Consider the following 19,793-nt stretch of genomic DNA (forward strand, 5'->3'; position numbering starts at 1 on the left):
ATCTTTAAAGAATGCTTAAAATATATTTCCGTGTAATTGTAGTATTAGTGAGAATCATCTCTGCATAATTATTGTTGAATATATTTCAGAAATTAATTTTATAATTATTATAGAAACACATCAACTTCTACGCGAAGAGAAAAATTAGCTAATTTTTATATGGAAAATTCGTTAAAAATTACCGTCATTTATAAGAATGTTAATGCAATTGTTTTGAAGAGAAAAAAATCTTTTAATTTGCTTAATTTTTAGAAAGTAAAGGATAAAAATTATTATTTATGTCTTACTAAAAAATAGACCAGAGCACTAAGTATAAATTATCTCACTACGTACGGTAAAATTTACCGTGCCTCTTATAAAAACTTTTTTAATATAAACTAGAGGCACATCTAGCATTGCTTAAAACTTTTGCGAGAAAAAACGGTCACCCATCCAATCGTGAACCGCTGCCGATATTACTTTACTTTAAGACCCTACGGGAACTAACACTTTGTGATGATCTATAAACACTCGATGGTTATGGTTATGGACATATTTATAGCTATATATATGTGTGATAGATTAATAATTATTGTTGAATTGTTCAACGTTGTATTGTTATAAAAACGTGAAGCATATAAAAAAATTAATATAGGAGATCTTCAGCAAAAAAATATATTCAGAGAGATTTATGTATTTGAGAAAGTAATTATAATTTGTGGTTTTTTTTTTAATTTTTACAAAAAGTTTTATATTTATATAAAACATTAAAAACTCCTACAAATTTTTACTTTTAATAAATATTTTTACATTCATAGAAATTTTTTCCGCCAGGAATCAATCGCATATATTAAAATAAAATTTACTGAAATTTACTATATTTATTGAAATATATCTTTAATTGATCGAAAGCTATCAAATGACACAATACGTAATATTATTTGTTTTTTTGTCACTTAAATACATGATCAACACGATATGAAACTCGATGATAACCAAATAAGATAAAAAGTTCTTACAGCAGAGTAAAAAATTTTATGAACTTATCTTTAAGTATTCTTTAGCGTAAAAGAAAAATTTACAAGGAGCACGATAAAACTTAAGAAAACTTTTATATTTAATTATGAGCAACCATTAATTTTTCGCCAAAATCAAATAAAAATTGTTTTTCATATACATTTTACTGTACTAAATTAGAAATTTTATCCTGATTTTTTTGAAAAATTGATCCATTTATTTAAAATTGTCCATAACAAGTAATTTTTCTTTTATTCATATATTTACATTAGAAAACACGTTTACACTTAGGTTATAGTCTCGAGCACGGTAATTTTTCTAGAATGTTTCTCTCCGTGTGGGATCATCAAATTGTACAGTATCAAATTGTAGGATTAATAGTCAAACGTTCTTAAATAAAAATTTTACACAGAAACATGCATACTATTTCAATATTATTTGTAAATAAATTGATAAAATATAAAGTTACGATTATTGCGACATACATCTGCAAAAACAGCCTGTTCTCCAAGCCGCCTGAATTTGTTCGACACTCTCACTCTTTTTCTACCTATTATCAGCATATCACGATAAGTATTCATTTTACTTTGCTTTTTTAAATGAGTGACATTATGACTCTAATTTATTCTAAATACAATCGTAACACAATTGTACAATCACTGTTATCTATCTTAATTTCCACAATATATATATTTTATATCACTTAATAATATATGAAATGTGTGATTTGCATGTTTGCTAATTCATATGCAAAGTGTGGTACAGAAAATGTTTGAACGGGGGAGAGGATCTGCCCCTCCCCCTGCACCTCCTCCCCATATTTTTTCCTAATCTAACCAAACATTTTAAAGTTGCTATTTGGCCACAATTTCAAATCTAAAGTCGCAAACTTTTGTAATAAAGTACAGGCGTGGACGTCGTTTCGCTGTATAAGCAGGTGGGGGTGGACCTCGCTACGCGTGGAAAGTCGCAAAACCATATGATGTACTCCTATACTGAATAATTATGTGTCGTATTTATAAAACTTTTTTTGTTAATAACTTTTTAACAAATTACGAGCGCCGGCTAAAATCTTTTAAAGGTCACTCAGAAGGATGATTTTGATAACATGTCAAGGTTATTGGAGCTGCCTCCCCTAAACCAAATAATTACCGTAAAAATCACTAAAAGACAGTGAATACTCACTAATTATTATAGCTATAAGTATACCACTGCAAATCAATGTTAATACACTGATTGCAATTTATAGAGTATGTTGTATGTATATACATTAGGGTGCAGTTTGTCTAACAAAAAAATTTTTTTGTTACACATGCATCAAAAAGATCCTTGTTTCACCTGTCAATTCACTATGTCACACTGTCAATACTCAAAGACCATTTCAATGCACAGGTAATAACAAATATTGTGTGCGATGTGCAGATCAGCTATTGCCCATATTGCTCTCGCCTTTGGACGCTTGTGCATTCATTTCTCGCATTTATGAACAAGCCGATACTCATCACACCTGCACACATAATTGCTCAGCTTTAAAACAGTATCGTAATTACCAACAAAGCTATTTCTAAAGTACGACGTTTAAGCATGCACTAAATCATTTGATCGCATTATAACAACAAAATTTTATTAGATTAATCGTACAATAAAAATAATAATAAAATTTTTAAAAAGATATAATGCAAACAATGCTATGATATTTTTAATAATTGAAAAAGTTTTAGGAAGTTTTCTTATATTTCTGCATAGGTAGATGTTAAAAATGTCTCGTGAAGCTAATAGAACCCGTATCATCGAGGAAGATGACTATGTGCCGATTTTAGCACCCACTGCCGATATCTCACCGAGATTGAAGACTTTAGCTGCCCATTTTATTTCCAAATACAACATAGAACCTTCCTTTTTTGTTCGAGTACCAGGAAGGTAATTTTTTTTAAATAATAAATTGAAGTCTTTAATACATTTTTCTTTTTAATACTTTCTCAAATTTATTATTCAAAACTTAAGTGACTTTTCTTTTTGATGTTTCAAAGCTGCATTAAAATTCTTTAACCTTACCAGGAATTTTGAATAAAATTTGAAAAAAATTCAAGAATTCTCAGAAAATTCTATTACAAAATTTGAGTGAACATTCTGTATAAGATATTTTAATAACGATAAATACATTCACAAATATTTCAATTTCGTTACAGAGTGAATCTGATAGGCGAGCACATCGATTACTGCGGATATTCTGTTTGTCCAATGGCTATTGAACAGCATATTCTTATTGCGGTGGCACTATCGAAAAATAATGAGATTCAACTTACTAATGTAGATCCAAAGTACGAAGATTTTCGATGCAGTTTAGAGAATACAGGGTGAGCATGTAATTTATTATAATCTAAGTTCATTCATAGCTAAAGCGAAATTACTGATATTTTAATCTACAAAATTCTCCAAACTTACAGAATTAAAAATGCTTTTAAGTTTTATATTTAAAATACACAAGAATAAATCACGAAATATTAATTTAACACTACTTTAACGTTAACATATTCTTACATGCTACATCGAGATCTGATAAAATTTGTTACATTTTATGTCCTCCTAAATCAGTTACTAAGTTTAATTCTAACAATTCAACATTATTCATTTATTAATTTTACACAAAATTATATAAATCGATAATTTTATATTTTTTTTTAATTTTAAGTTTAAGTTATTCCATAATTTATTCTGAAATATAGTTCAAACATGTAAAAGAATTTTTATTTACAAAGCCAATTCGAGAAAATGTCAAACCTGTAATGTCAAAAATTTCGTTATTTCAGGATTTTCTTCCAATCAAATTCGCTATAATCTATCTTGCTATCTTGCGATATACATTCTGTCTAATATATGTATAACACGTACATCATATAGGATATAATGTAATGCACTATAATACATATAGATATAATATCGCAGTTGTGGTATCAGGAACTTACAAGCACTTATAGCTCCCCTTCACAATTTAAAACTGTCAATCCCTTACAACGATTATCTTATTATTAAATTGTGATGCTAATGCTAAAATTATGTGGGATTTATTTTTACATGCGTTCCGTATTGATTGAGATAAACTTTTTTCGCAATTAAATTAATTTAAATAATTTAAATGAAAAACGATATTGTTATTTCATGATATGTACACAAATAATTAACGGACTCATGATACATGTAATGTCAGAAAAAAATGATTGTATCATACTTTTACGCTACTTTGTTTTTGTTTGAATTAAATTTTTTCCGTGCTTTCTTTACATCCGATCATATATCATAATGCCGAAAAAGATAATATGAACTTTCAACACTCTAAGGCAAATTACCGACATTTTTTTATCAGAAGAGATTTTAAATTACAAAATTTACAGAGTTTGAAATGTTTTTACATAAATAAAATACACAAAAAAATAAAGAGAGCAAAGGTTGATTTTATGCTATAATAATGAAAGAATTTTTGACATTACGTATTTCGGCTTCAAGTAAAACTGAAGTTTCAAGACCAATGAATATAGGACGCGCAGTTTGCGTGAGTTGGAAATTGAAAAAAATTCAAAAGAAAATTATTATTATTATTGGGCATCAAAATCTACTACACAGATCAATATTGTTTTTTTATCATTATGAAAAAGAATTTTTACTTTTTAATATATACTTGTCACTATCTTTTCACAATTTTAATGCCAAAGAATTAAACGTAAGTGAAGCCTAATCGCACATTTCAGATCTCGTATTAGTGATAGCGAAAGTGGACCAACATGGTACAAATATTTTCTTTGCGGTGTAAAAGGTGCACTAGATATAATTCCACCAGAGTCTGTTCCAATGGGAATTCTGGCGGCGGTATGGGGAAATATTCCCCCTAATTCTGGTCTTTCCAGTTCAAGCGCATTGGTTTCAGCCGCACTCCTTTCGGTCGTACATGCTAATCAGGTAGTTTAATTATTTATTTTACGCACTAAACATGTCAAATGAACTTTTCCCCTTTTGACGCGCAAAAACAAGGCTATTTTTACGATTTTTTTTAACTTTTCAACGAATTGATTTCAAGTTTTGTATATTTATTATTTGTATTTTCAACAATGTTTAAAATAAAAATGTGTGTGTGTGTGTTAAATACATGTTTACTTACTACGACATGCATCTTTTTAAAAGTAAGTTTTTTTTTATTGTAATAAAAGTTCTTTTTACGAATTTATTTAAATATTTATGTAACATAATTTTTGACAAGTTTTTTCCCCGTTTCATTATATTATTAGCAAAAGTTCTTCGGATAGATATGTATAAGAAACATAATTCACAATTTACTGAAAATCGAAAAAGAATTGCGGTTACGAAATCTATAAGAGGATTGCGGTTATGAAACCTATGAAACATTCTATAAAAAGTATGCTCAAAGTCATTCTTATTCTTAAATAATAAAAAGTAATGCTTTTCAATGAATCTTGCACACACATATGAATGTCATAAAAGTCAACATCTTATACATATATAATGATAGCTTAAAAAACTATTGATTTTTACTTTGACATATATCTATTTGATACTATCATAAAAGTATCAAAAATAGATATATGTCAAAGTAAAAATCAATAGTTTTTTAAGCTATCGTATTTCCAGTTTTTTCAAAAGTATCCCTTCATCATAATTTTATATTTTTTAAATATAGTATCTTTTAACAATTTTTATTTTACATGTTACATTGTTGAAGAAATATAAAATAAATGTACAAAAATTAAAATTAATTTGTTCAATTTAAAAAAAAATAAAAATAATCTTTTTGTAAATAAAATAGAAAATTGTTATCTTTTTTAAATAAATTATTGTTGTATGTATATAATACTGTGTATACACATACGTACATATATATATTTATTATTAAACTACCTGTATACTGCAGTGTAAATTGTCAAAGCATGAATTAGCGGTTGACAGTGCTCGAGCAGAGAGACATATCGGCACTCAAGGTGGTGGAATGGACCAAGCCATTGCTTTCCTTGGAAAAGCAGGTAATTGACTTTTATTTACTTAAAAAAATAATCTTGCAACTTTAATAAAAATTGGTTCCAATAGAAAGGTCTTCCGGATACATGCCGCGTCCTGGTACAGCGTTGCGCCGACGTTTCGCAAAAATTATATACGTGTAAAAATTAGTTGAGATAGATAAATAATTAGCAAATACTGTGATATGTATTATATATGTTTTGCACCTAATTAGTCTAGCTGATAAAAGGAGAATTTTCAAATTCTGTACGTGACAGCCAAAATTTTAGCAGATACAAAAATTAACGGTACATTTTGGTTATGTATCAAAAAATCTGTCTATATCAGCAAACAATTTTTTAGGGTGATTGGTATACATTAGATATTAAAAATTAATTACTTGTTCTAAGATTTTATAAAAGATTATTAAAGTTAGATGCAAAAAATCTCTTTCTTTCTCTCTCTCTCTCTCTCTCATAAACTAATTTGTTGAAATTCGTCAAAATTGTTTACGAAATTAAATCTCAATCTCTTATTTTTTGCGATACTCTTTTGTTTGTAAAGGTTCGGCTAAGTTGATAGAGTTTAACCCCCTGCGTGCGACTGATGTAATATTGCCTGAAAATGCAGTATTCGTAATAGCCCATAGTCAAGCGTATCTCAACAAAGCTTCTACTGCCGACTACAATCTCAGAGTTGCGGAATGCCGATTAGCTGCACAGGTATTTGTATTTTTTTTATTTTTTATAAATGCTGTATTTTCTAAGGAAAGAAATTTTTATTGCAACTATTATTATTGTTATTATTATTATTATTATCATTATTATTATTATTGTTATTACACCGCAAAAAATTTATTTGATTTATGTAAATATATTAACTTAAAATCCATTTAAATCAAATAATTATTTATTTAAATCTAACAAATTTTCCTATTTTCAAGGAAATATTTATTTGCGTAAAAGTAATTTAAACTCTTAATAAATACTTACTCACATTAAGAAAACAGTATTTTAAATCAAATTATACTTTCTTAAAACTGTAAAATGATTTTTTTACATGTAGCAAATATATTTACTTAAAAGTAGTAGCCAATTTTTAATAAATATTTATTTAATTTTAGTTTTTTAATTACTTGAATAAAAGAAATATTTTTTTAATTCAAGAAAGTCAATTTACTAATACTGGGATACTAAAAGCAAGCAAATATTCACTTTCAATAACAAAATATTTATTTTATTTTAATAAATATTTCTTTAACTTAAGCAATTTATTTACGAAAGTATCTGTACATAATTGCATATTTTAAGCATATATATTTACTTGATGAAAATAAATATCCCAACAAAATTACTTTTTTTAAAAAAAGGTAAAAAGAAGGCGCCAAGTGTGTGTATGTGCGCCCCTAAGAAAAAAACTATTATATTAGGTAAATTGTCTTATTGTCTTCTCTACGCAAATAATGATATAAAATAAATGCGCCAATTATAATAATATTTATACAAAATTTATTTATTATAATTTTTTATTAAAATATTTAATAATAAACGGGCTTGACATTCAAATAATTGAATGATTAAAATCAACTAATGGGATTATAGTGAAGCAAAAACTTGGCGTGCCCGGATCGTTAAATTGCAATAAACCATTAATGTTAAACAATAAAAATATAGAAATTATTTGTACAAATAAAATAATGAAAAAATGATAACCCATCAATAATTTTACAAAGAAAATATGTCAAGTACATAAACGCATTCGAAAATGGGACAAGATCAATACAATTAGACAAGTATATTTGAAAAAAGACTTAGAAAAATCTTATACAATCTATTAAAAAATTTTTTAAATTATTTGTACAAATAAAATAATAAAAATGATAACCCATCAAAAACATAAACACATTTAAAAATCCAATGAGATTAATTAGCCAAATATATTTGGTAAAAAGACTTAAAATACACAGAGTGTTGCAGAAAATATCGAATTTTTACAATACACAGAGTGTTGCAGAAAATATCGAATTTTTACAATACACAGAGTGTTGCAGAAAATATCGAATTTTTACAATACACAGAGTGTTGCAGAAAATATCGAATTTTTACAATACATAGAGTGTTGCAGAAAATATCGAATTTTTACAATACACAGAGTGTTGTAAAAATTTATTTCTGCAATAGGCTGACAATTGCAGAAAATATCGAATTTTTACAATACACAGAGTGTTGCAGAAAATATCGAATTTTTACAATACACAGAGGATTGTAAAAAATAATTTCTGCATTAGGCTGACAATTGCAGAAAATATCGAATTTTTACAATACACAGAGTGTTGTAAAAATTTATTTCTGCAATAGGCTGACAATTGCAGAAAATATCGAATTTTTACAATACACAGAGTGTTGCAGAAAATATCGAATTTTTACAATACACAGAGTGTTGCAGAAAATATCGAATTTTTACAATACACAGAGTGTTGCAGAAAATATCGAATTTTTACAATACATAGAGTGTTGCAGAAAATATCGAATTTTTACAATACACAGAGTGTTGTAAAAATTTATTTCTGCAATAGGCTGACAATTGCAGAAAATATCGAATTTTTACAATACACAGAGTGTTGCAGAAAATATCGAATTTTTACAATACACAGAGGATTGTAAAAAATAATTTCTGCATTAGGCTGACAATTGCAGAAAATATCGAATTTTTACAATACACAGAGTGTTGTAAAAATTTATTTCTGCAATAGGCTGACAATTGCAGAAAATATCGAATTTTTACAATACACAGAGTGTTGCAGAAAATATCGAATTTTTACAATACATAGAGTGTTGCAGAAAATATCGAATTTTTACAATACACAGAGTGTTGTAAAAATTAATTTCTGCAATAGGCTGACAATTGCAGAAAATATCGAATTTTTACAATACACAGAGTGTTGTAAAAATTAATTTCTGCAATAGGCTGACAATTGCAGAAAATATCGAATTTTTACAATACACAGAGTGTTGCAGAAAATATCAAATTTTTACAATACACAGAGGATTGTAAAAAATAATTTCTGCATTAGGCTGACAATTGCAGAAAATATCGAATTTTTACAATACACAGAGTGTTGCAGAAAATATCGAATTTTTACAATACACAGAGTGTTGCAGAAAATATCGAATTTTTACAATACATTGATTTTTGCAGAAAATATTGAATTTTTACAATACACAGAGTGTTGTAAAAATTAATTTCTGCAATAGGCTGACAATTGCAGAAAATATCGAATTTTTACAATACACAGAGTGTTGCAAAAAATATCGAATTTTTACAATACACAGAGGATTGTAAAAAATAATTTCTGCATTAGGCTGACAATTGCAGAAAATATCGAATTTTTACAATACACAGAGTGTTGTAAAAAATAATTTCTACAATAGGCTGACAATTGCAGAAAATATCGAATTTTTACAATACACAGAGCGTTGTAAAAATTAATTTCTGCAATAGGCTGACAATTGCAGAAAATATCGAATTTTTACAATACACAGAGTGTTGCAGAAAATATCGAATTTTTACAATACACAGAGGATTGTAAAAAATAATTTCTGCATTAGGCTGACAATTGCAGAAAATATCGAATTTTTACAATACACAGAGTGTTGTAAAAAATAATTTCTGCAATAGGCTGACAATTGCAAAAAATATTGAATTTTTACAATACACAGAGCGTTGTAAAAATTAATTTTTGCAATAGGCTGACAATTGCAGAAAATATCGAATTTTTACAATACACAGAGTGTTGCAGAAAATATCGAATTTTTACAATACACAGAGTGTTGCAGAAAATATCGAATTTTTACAATACACAGAGTGTTGCAGAAAATATCGAATTTTTACAATTCACAGAGTGTTGCAGAAAATATCGAATTTTTACAATACACAGAGTGTTGTAAAAATTAATTTCTGCAATAGGCTGACAATTGCAGAAAATATCGAATTTTTACAATACACAGAGTGTTGCAGAAAATATCAAATTTTTACAATACACAGAGGATTGTAAAAAATAATTTCTGCATTAGGCTGACAATTGCAGAAAATATCGAATTTTTACAATACACAGAGTGTTGTAAAAAATAATTTCTACAATAAGCTGACAATTGCAAAAAATATCGAATTTTTACAATACACAGAGCGTTGTAAAAATTAATTTCTGCAATAGGCTGACAATTGCAGAAAATATTGAATTTTTACAATACACAGAGCGTTGTAAAAATTAATTTCTGCGATAGGCTGACAATTGCAGAAAATATCGAATTTTTACAATACACAGAGTGTTCAGAATACAAAAATTATATTATATAATATTCAGAAGAAAACATTACTTACACAAAGAAAAAGAAAGAGGTATAACATACACACATACATATATATGTATATATATGTACATACATACTTATATATTTATATATGTACATACATACATCTAAGAATACACACACACACACACACACACACACACATATATATATATTATTACACAATGTTATTCACTTCTCTCTTTTTCTCTCTCAATTTGACAATAACACTCTTTTTAACATACATTATAATTTATTTAAGAAAGAAAGAGAGATACTCATATGTATATGCGTACATACATATACTCGTATATATGTAAATATAAGTACATACACAATAAATATTACACGATATTATTCTCTTCTCTTCCTTTCTCTCTCTCTCTCTCTCTCTCTCTCTCTCTCTCTCTCTCTCTCTCTCTCTCTCTCTCTCTCTCTCTCTCTCTCTCTCTCTCTCTCTCTTTCTCTCTCAATTTGGCAATAACGCTCTTCCTAGCATACATAATTAATTATAATTTACATGTGTAACATAACTTACTTTATTTTCACTTTTTCTTACACTACCTTCTTATTTTTCCCTTTGGTGATTATTTTTTCCTTTGGTGAACGAAGGCGGGCGGTATGTTTAATAAATTGCCGCGTTTTCGGAAAAGTCTCTATGTTCTCCTCGCAAATGCTCTTTCTCTCTCTTTCTTTTTACTTGCCTAAACTGTTCTTTCTTTAGTTCAACTTCAAGTAAAATATTTCTTTCTCTTTTTCTTTAATGACTAAAAATAAAACATGACACAAAGTACTGACTTATCTCAAAAAACTTATTTTCTTTAAAAAATGAAATTTTATGTAATATACTTATCTGATTCTATAACACACGGTACGTTAACCAATTTCCAAATTCGGCACAGCCGTATTTTCCTTTGCAATATAATACACGTACAGAAACACAAATAATTCGCTATTAACCTCGCGCACGTCATTAACTACGAACTGTCATATCATCGCCGTGAAACTCGTAGCGGATTCGACCGTCAATCATTTACGTGGAAAAGCGATGACAAAACGTGCACTTCTCGGATCTACACGACTTTTCTTATAAGAGATTATTATTATTAATCGTACGATTTATAGACATATTACTTAATATTTATTTATTTTTTACTCTCGCAAAGCGAATAACAGCGATTTATCATCATATCAATATACTTATAGTATACATCAACACTTTATAAGAGACCTGTCACAGGTAAATCTTAATGCCCTCTAGTGTTAAATTCATGTACTGGACATCAACGACGATGACGTATCTTAAATGAAAAATTTAAATTTCGGTATTTGCGTCAAAATATGTCCACTCGTAGGGCACGTAGAGTAAAAATAAAAAGTTTTCTTATAGAAATCAAACCCAAACTTTCGATTGAGCTTAGTTAGAACTCGATCGATTTAGTCGTTATTGAGATCTGGTAATCTCAGGTGCTCGCAAGTCGCGTACTCGCGTATAATACACGGGGCGGTCTCGCGCTATGCGTTCACTTGGCGCGAGACACTACCGTGTCTCTTGATTATTTGGGATATATAAAATGAAAACTTTAGTTTTCAAAAAATTTAATTACAAAATCATTTACTTGATCTGAGATAATGTTAATTTGAACCAAAGTTGATATTTGAAAACTGAGAATATATTTCTTTGTAATTGGTAAATAATTATTTACTTGAATCAAATTTACCATTACTTTGGAATTAGAAAATATTAACTTTTATCCAGTAAATAAATTACTTATTGTTAGTTTCGATAAATATGTTTGAACAATATTTACTTAAATGAAAGAAATCATTAGTTTGGTATATTAAAAAATATTTATTTTAATGCAGTAAATACATTACTTAGTATCGATAAATATGTTTAACAAATATTTATTTTTTCTAAGAAGATATTTGCTTAAATCCAAGGTTTTGGTATTATGAAACCAACAATATATTTCTTTGTGATCAGTAAATAAATATTTAATGATTACAAAGAAATATATTGCTGGTTTTAAAATACCAAAACTTTGATTTAAGTAAATATTTTTTTAGAAAAAGTAAATATTTGTTAAACATATTTATCGATACTAAGTAATGTAGTTACTGGATTGAAATAAATATTTTTTAATATACCAAACTAATGATTTCTTTCATTTAAGTAAATATTGTTCAAACATATTTATCGATACTAAGTAATTTATTTGCTGGATAAAAATTAATATTTTCTAATTCCAAAGTAATGGTATCTTACACAGAAACCATTTGTTCGAAATTAAAAAGTATTTATTTAATCTAAGATAATTTTTGCTTAAATAAAAATAATGACACTTTAAAACTATCAATATACTGTCACTGGAAGCAAGAATGTTAATATTTATTATCTTTAGCTTAATATTTATTTAATCTAAAAAATGCCGATCTTGAAGCAAAATCTGATTTTCTTGAACCAACGAAATATTTACCTTAAGTAAGAAATAATTTGCTGATTTTCAATTCATAAATCGAAACAGCTTTGTGTATTTTCAAGTAAATATTTATTATATTTATGTTAATATTTTTTTATTTAAGAAATGCTCATCTTGAAGCAAGATCTGATTGTCTTAAACCAACAAAATATTTACTGTAAGTAAGAAATAATTCATTGATTTTCAATTCATAAATCGGAACGGCTTTGTATTTTCAAGTAAATATTTGTTTTCTTTAATATTTTTTTGATTTAAGAAATGCAGATCTTGAAAAGGAGAAATAAAAATTTTATGAAAATATGCGATTATTTATTCATAATTTTATTCATGATATTTTTCTTTCTCCCGAACTAAACATTACAATCTCTTTTTTGTATTTAGATTATAGCTAAGAAAAGAAATATGGATTGGGAAAGTGTTCAAAGATTAATTGACATTCAAGAAAGACTCGCCTTAGACTTGGATGAGATGGTTACTGTAGTAATGACAGAACTACATGAAGAACCGTACACACTTGATGAGGTACGCATTAATTAAAAAACGACTGAAATTTTTTGTCCATATAATTTTTTCTCAATGAAGAACATATTTCTAAAAATTATTGAAATAGTACAGATATAGTACAGATTATATTAGTACAGATTACTAAAAAATTATTAAAATAGTATCATAATAAAGCAAATTTCATAATCGCGCTCTAAAAAGTAATGAAAAAAAAATGTTGCATGTATTTTATTTTATTATATTAAATGATTTGGAGTCGGACAAGTGTCTTGTCGTTAACGGTAAATCAAAAAATCATTATTGATAGAATATACATTTTTCTCGTAGATCTGCAAGTGTCTTAGTACAGATTATGAACAATTGAAAAAAACGTCTCTCATCAGTTCCTTTAATAGCTCACAAACATTCAAGCTGCAGCAACGAGCTCTGCACGTTTTTCAAGGTAAAATAATACACTTATTATTTATAAATCAAGAAAGTTTAAATCTTACTTTAATTTTTGTCAGTGATCCTAGAACCCCCACCACAAAAAAGTTCAGACATAATTTTCTGCTAATTATCTGCTAATTTTCTGTTCTAGTCTAGAAGAAAATTAATACCAAAATTAAGGTGCTAAATTTACGTGACGCTAACACCCCCATTAATAAAAAAAGCATTAAAAAACAAATATACCAGAATTTTCTGCTCATTTTTTGCTTTAAATTAAAGAAAAAGAAACTAGAAGAAAAAGAAGAGTCAGAGCTGACAACATTTCGTTACATTTCAGTTTCAATATCATATTACTTTAAAGAAGATTTATGTATGTTGTGTATATTGTATTTCTCTTTTCCTTTTTTTATGTGTATAATATTTTTAAAAAAGAAAGAAAATTAGATAATAAATTAATGTATGTAAGTATGCTCTCTCTCTCTCTCTTTCTCTCTATTTCTTTTTCCTTTCTTTTTGTATAAAATTATTTATTTATATAATTATTATTGCAATTGTTATTTTTAGAAAGTAAAAAACTAAATAGCGCGCGCGTAGCGCGCGCCTTTATTGTTCTAGTCTTTTAAAATTGCAATAGATGGCAACAATCCAGTGTGTGTGTGTGTGTGTGTGTGTGTGTGTGCGCGCGCGCGCGCGTGCGAAGATTTAAAAAATAAGTGTATATACGAAGGGCTAAGATAGAACAATTATTGATGCTTGATCTGTATGAAATTCATTTAATGTTATTATTAAAAAATTTTAATTAATGTCAAGAAACCAAAACTGTAATAGATCAACTTCAGAAGGTCAAATACTCTATAAATATCTGTTAAATGTTGTACATTAAATTATTATTATATTATGAAAACCGATGTTCATTATCACGATGGATAGTGAGTTCGATTCAAACTTCAATTAATTGCATTGCTGCTTTTATATCACAGAGGCTGGCAGGGTGCTCACGTTTTGCCGTATAAACGAAGAAGCCAGCATAGTGGAACACGAGAAACTTCAACATTTAGGCAACCTGATGTCAAAAAGTCATGCCAGTCTTCATAAATTGTATGAGTGCAGCCATCCTAGCGTGGATGCACTAGTCGAAAAGGCCATGTTTTATGGTGCATTCGGCGCTCGACTCACAGGAGCTGGGTAAGTACATTATTGCACAAAGTTAAAACGCTTTAATAATGTGTGCACAGTAAGAAAGTCTGAATTATATTGAAATTGAATTCTTTGTTATGCCAGATACAAAATAGACTGAGAAAAACTGTTTGATATGTTTCTGACTACAACTGTATAATAAAATAATTATAGGAGATATTATTTTTATAGTTATTACTGTTATAATGTTAGCAATAATAATATTATGTTTATAGTTTTACCAATTATGAAAAAATTTGATAAATTACGATATATATAGTAATTTTAAAAATATATATATAGAGAGATAAAAATAAAATAAATTTTAATGCAGAAAATAAAATTACAATAACAGTAAATGTAACTATTTTTTTAAATATCCGTTTACTATATTTATAATAATAATAACTAATAACTATGCAAATAACTATTTGCATAGTTAAAAGAACTATAAATATATGCTATCAAAAGTACCCCGATAGGAAAAGATTCATAAAATTGTATGACAAAAGAATTGTAAAAGATTTACAATCCGTCATTATGAGGGCATAGTTGAGAAAATAGATGTAGAAACACTAACCTTTTATAAAACAAAGAAAGGGAGGGAGAGAAGAATATAAACGGAAGATGGAAAGACCCAATATATAGAAATTGAAAAAATAAATTTTGACAAAGAAGAAGTTAATGATATAATGAAAGGGATTACAAAAAGTAAACAGCGCAATCATAAAAAAGAAAATTTTGATTAAAAAGTGCAAAATAGACTACAGTAGATGGTGGGACAAATATTGTACAAATAAAAAAGTGCAAGCAAGAAAAGCGTTAAGAAGACGAAAAGAGGACTAGAAAAAAAATATTTACAAAAAAAAGGAGTATAGAAATGTCTGTGAAGAGAAGAAAAAAATACTACAAGGGAAAGTAGAAGAAAAGATTATATGAATAAAAGAGAAAAGTCAAGCATGAGCTTATATTAATAAAGAAGGAAAGAAGAAAATGGGAATTACAACAGAAATAAATATATAGAAAAATGGAGAAAATATTTTAAGGATCTATTGGATGGAGAAGACACGTGTACAAAAGCGCGAAAGAAAGAGCAAGAAGCGGAACTGAAAGATAACCAAATAAACAAAGCCGAAGTAAAGAAGCAAATCGACAGGTTAAAGGAAAGTAAAGAAGAGAAGATAAAGTCGATAATAAAGTACGGGATGTACGGAAACCCAAAGTTCGTCAGAAGATTAGCAGAAATAATTAAAAAATGTGACGTGGAGACGGACTACCAGAACGATGGAAAGAAAGAGTGATAGCGCCAAAAAGGGAGATAGAGAGAATATCAAAAATTACAGAGGAATAAAACGCATCGTATAAAATATATGCAATGATACTGTATAAAACTTAAAGACAATATAAAGAGTAAAAAGGTAATACTAAAAACATAGATAAGATTTAGAAATAAAAGAAGTACAATAGATAACATCTTTATTATGAATTACATACTAAACCGATAAAGAAAAAAGAAAGACAGTTATGTGCCGTTGTTGCAGATTTGAGCGCGGCTTTTAATAAGATAAACAAAGATAAATTGAAGATAATACAATACGGTATAACACACAATTAATGAAGAGAATTACTTCACAGGGAAACGAAAAATGTAGTTAGAATAGATAAAAAGATATTAGAAGGATTTTAGACGACGAAAATAGACATCCTTGTGCCAACTGAGTCCGACGTTATTTACATAATACATGGCAAACATAGAAGAACATATAAAAGAAGGATAAGCAGAGGAATTGTAATAAGTAGGGAGAAAATTTGATCACTAGCATATGCGGATGATAAAGTATTAATAACGAAAGGCCGTAAGGAATTGAAAGAAACTATAAATAGATTTCTCAAATCATATTTTGAGAAAAAAAGAGCTAAATTTAAATATAAAAAGATCGAAAGTTTTAGTGTTCATAAAAGGTAATGGAAAGAAAAATAAAAAGAATTGGAAGTGGTGAAATGAAAAAATCAAATAAGTTAAAGGATTCAAATATTTAAAGTATCCTTTCTAAAAAACGGCATGGCATCGATACTCGCATCTCTCGAAGTATTGTTGTCGCTTTTCCGCGATGCCGATTAAACGTGCGTGAAGTTAGCATCTCAAAGTTTAGCATCTCATAAAAATACTGCAGAATTACTTGCATCCAGCATAGTTCTACAGTTCTAGATAAGTTTCAACAATAGTTCCGTTGAATTACGTATTTTAAATAAATTTTTATGAATGAAATGCTAACTTCCAAAATCACAAAATAGCATCTCACCGTATTTTGAATATACGACCACAATATGTTTAAAAACGTTTTAATTAATTATATCACCGTAACGTTTTAAAAAATTATTGTACGCGTCCGGAACTATATGAGAACTGCGTTAAAATAAATAGAACTGTCGATATTTGAACAGCATCTAACGTCTAGCCCTCAAAATTCAAGTTTTCCGGGCATAATAATTGTTTAAAAAATGTTTTAATTAATTATAACACCGTAACTCTTTAAAAAACCATTGTACGCGTCCAGAACTATATGAAAACTGTGTTGAAATGGATAGAATTGTCGATATTCGATTTGCAGTTCAGGTCTAGCCCAAAAATTCAAGCTTTTCGTGCAAAACAATTGTTTAAAAAATGTTCTAATTAATTATATCACCTGAACTTTATAGAAACATATTGTACGCGTCCCGAACTATATGAGAATTACGTTAAAATAAATAGATCTGTTGATATTCGATTAACACTTGACGTGTAGCCTTAAAAATTCAAGTTTTTTGGGCAAAATAATTGTTTAAAAAATGTTTTAATTAATTATAACACCTAAACTTTATAGAAACATATTGCACACGTCCCGAACTATATGAAAATAACGTTAAAATAAATAGATCTGTCGATATTCGATTAGCACTTGACGTGTAGCCTTAAAAATTCAAGTTTTTCGGGCAAAATAATTGTTTAAAAAATGTTTTTATTAACTAGATCACCTGAACACTATAGAAACATATTGTACGCGTCCCTAACTATATGAGAATTACGTTAAAATAAATAGATCTGTCGATATTCAATTAGCACTTGACGTGAAGCCTTAAAAATTCAAGTTTTTCGGGCAAAATAATTGTTTAAAAAATGTTTTAATTAATTATAACACCTAAACTTTATAGAAACATATTGTACGCGTCCCGAACTATATGAGAATTACGTTAAAATAAATAGATCTGTCGATATTCGATTAGCACTTGACGTGTAGCCTTAGAAATTCAAGTTTTTCGGGCAAAATAATTGTTTAAAAAATGTTTTTATTAATTATATCACCCGAACTCTATAGAAACATATTGTACGCGTCCCGAACTATATGAGAATTACGTTAAAATAAATAGATCTGTCGATATTCGATTAGCACCCGACGTGTAGCCTTAAAAATTCAAGTTTTTCGGGCAAAATAATTGTTTAAAAAATGTTTTTATTAATTAGATCACCTGAACGCTATAGAAACATATTGTACGCGTCACTAACTATATGAGAATTACGTTAAAATAAATAGATCTGTCGATATTCGATTAGCACTTGACGTGTAGCCTTAAAAATTCAAGTTTTTCGGGCAAAATAATTGTTTAAAAAATGTTTTAATTAATTATAACACCTAAACTTTATAGAAACATATTGTACGCGTCCCGAACTATATGAGAATTACGTTAAAATAAATAGATCTGTCGATATTCGATTAGCACCCGACGTGTAGCCTTAAAAATTCAAGTTTTTCGGGCAAAATAATTGTTTAAAAAATGTTTTTATTAATTAGATCACCTGAACACTATAGAAACATATTGTACGCGTCCCTAACTATATGAGAATTACGTTAAAATAAATAGATCTGTCGATATTCGATTAGCACTTGACGTGTAGCCTTAAAAATTCAAGTTTTTCGGGCAAAATAATTGTTTAAAAAATGTTTTAATTAATTATAACACCTAAACTTTATAGAAACATATTGTACGCGTCCCGAACTATATGAGAATTACGTTAAAATAAATAGATCTGTCGATATTCGATTAGCACCCGACGTGTAGCCTTAAAAATTCAAGTTTTTCGGGCAAAATAATTGTTTAAAAAATGTTTTTATTAATTAGATCACCTGAACACTATAGAAACATATTGTACGCGTCCCTAACTATATGAGAATTACGTTAAAATAAATAGATCTGTCGATATTCGATTAGCACTTGACGTGTAGCCTTAAAAATTCAAGTTTTTCGGGCAAAATAATTGTTTAAAAAATGTTTTAATTAATTATAACACCTAAACTTTATAGAAACATATTGTACGCGTCCCGAACTATATGAGAATTACGTTAAAATAAATAGATCTGTCGATATTCGATTAGCACTTGACGTGTAGCCTTAAAAATTCAAGTTTTTTGGGCAAAATAATTGTTTAAAAAATGTTTTAATTAATTATAACACCTAAACTTTATAGAAACATATTGTACGCGTCCCGAACTATATGAAAATAACGTTAAAATAAAAAGACCTGTCGATATTCGATTAGCACTTGACGTGTAGCCTTAAAAATTCAAGTTTTTCGGGCAAAATAATTGTTTAAAAAATGTTTTAATTAATTATAACACCTAAACTTTATAGAAACATATTGTACGCGTCCCGAACTATATGAAAATAACGTTAAAATAAAAAGACCTGTCGATATTCGATTAGCACTTGACGTGTAGCCTTAAAAATTCAAGTTTTTCGGGCAAAATAATTGTTTAAAAAATGTTTTAATTAATTATAACACCTAAACTTTATAGAAACATATTGTACGCGTCTC

General features: G+C 27.9%; 1 protein-coding gene across 5 annotated transcripts in view; it reads left to right on the forward strand.

Annotated features, from left to right (window-relative positions):
- The window catches only part of LOC105836697 (N-acetylgalactosamine kinase), a 68,196-nt gene that overhangs the window by 1,003 nt on the left and 47,400 nt on the right, over positions 1-19,793 (forward strand). For 2 of the 5 annotated variants that reach the window (XM_036282665.1, XM_012680914.3), the window contains exons 2-9: positions 2,743-2,916; positions 3,186-3,353; positions 4,743-4,950; positions 5,918-6,026; positions 6,565-6,722; positions 13,214-13,354; positions 13,664-13,778; positions 14,746-14,950. In XM_036282665.1, coding sequence (XP_036138558.1) covers positions 2,747-2,916; positions 3,186-3,353; positions 4,743-4,950; positions 5,918-6,026; positions 6,565-6,722; positions 13,214-13,354; positions 13,664-13,778; positions 14,746-14,950 — 1,274 coding nt within the window. In that variant the 5' untranslated portion in view covers positions 2,743-2,746. Of the gene's footprint in view, positions 1-2,388; positions 2,566-2,742; positions 2,917-3,185; positions 3,354-4,742; positions 4,951-5,917; positions 6,027-6,564; positions 6,723-13,213; positions 13,355-13,663; positions 13,779-14,745; positions 14,951-15,046; positions 15,168-19,793 lie in introns of those variants that run through there. The other 3 variants (XM_036282664.1, XM_036282666.1, XM_012680915.3) reach the window with 3 other exon arrangements.

Source organism: Monomorium pharaonis, chromosome 2, assembly GCF_013373865.1.
Source record: "Monomorium pharaonis isolate MP-MQ-018 chromosome 2, ASM1337386v2, whole genome shotgun sequence".
Lineage (NCBI taxonomy): Eukaryota > Metazoa > Arthropoda > Insecta > Hymenoptera > Formicidae > Monomorium > Monomorium pharaonis.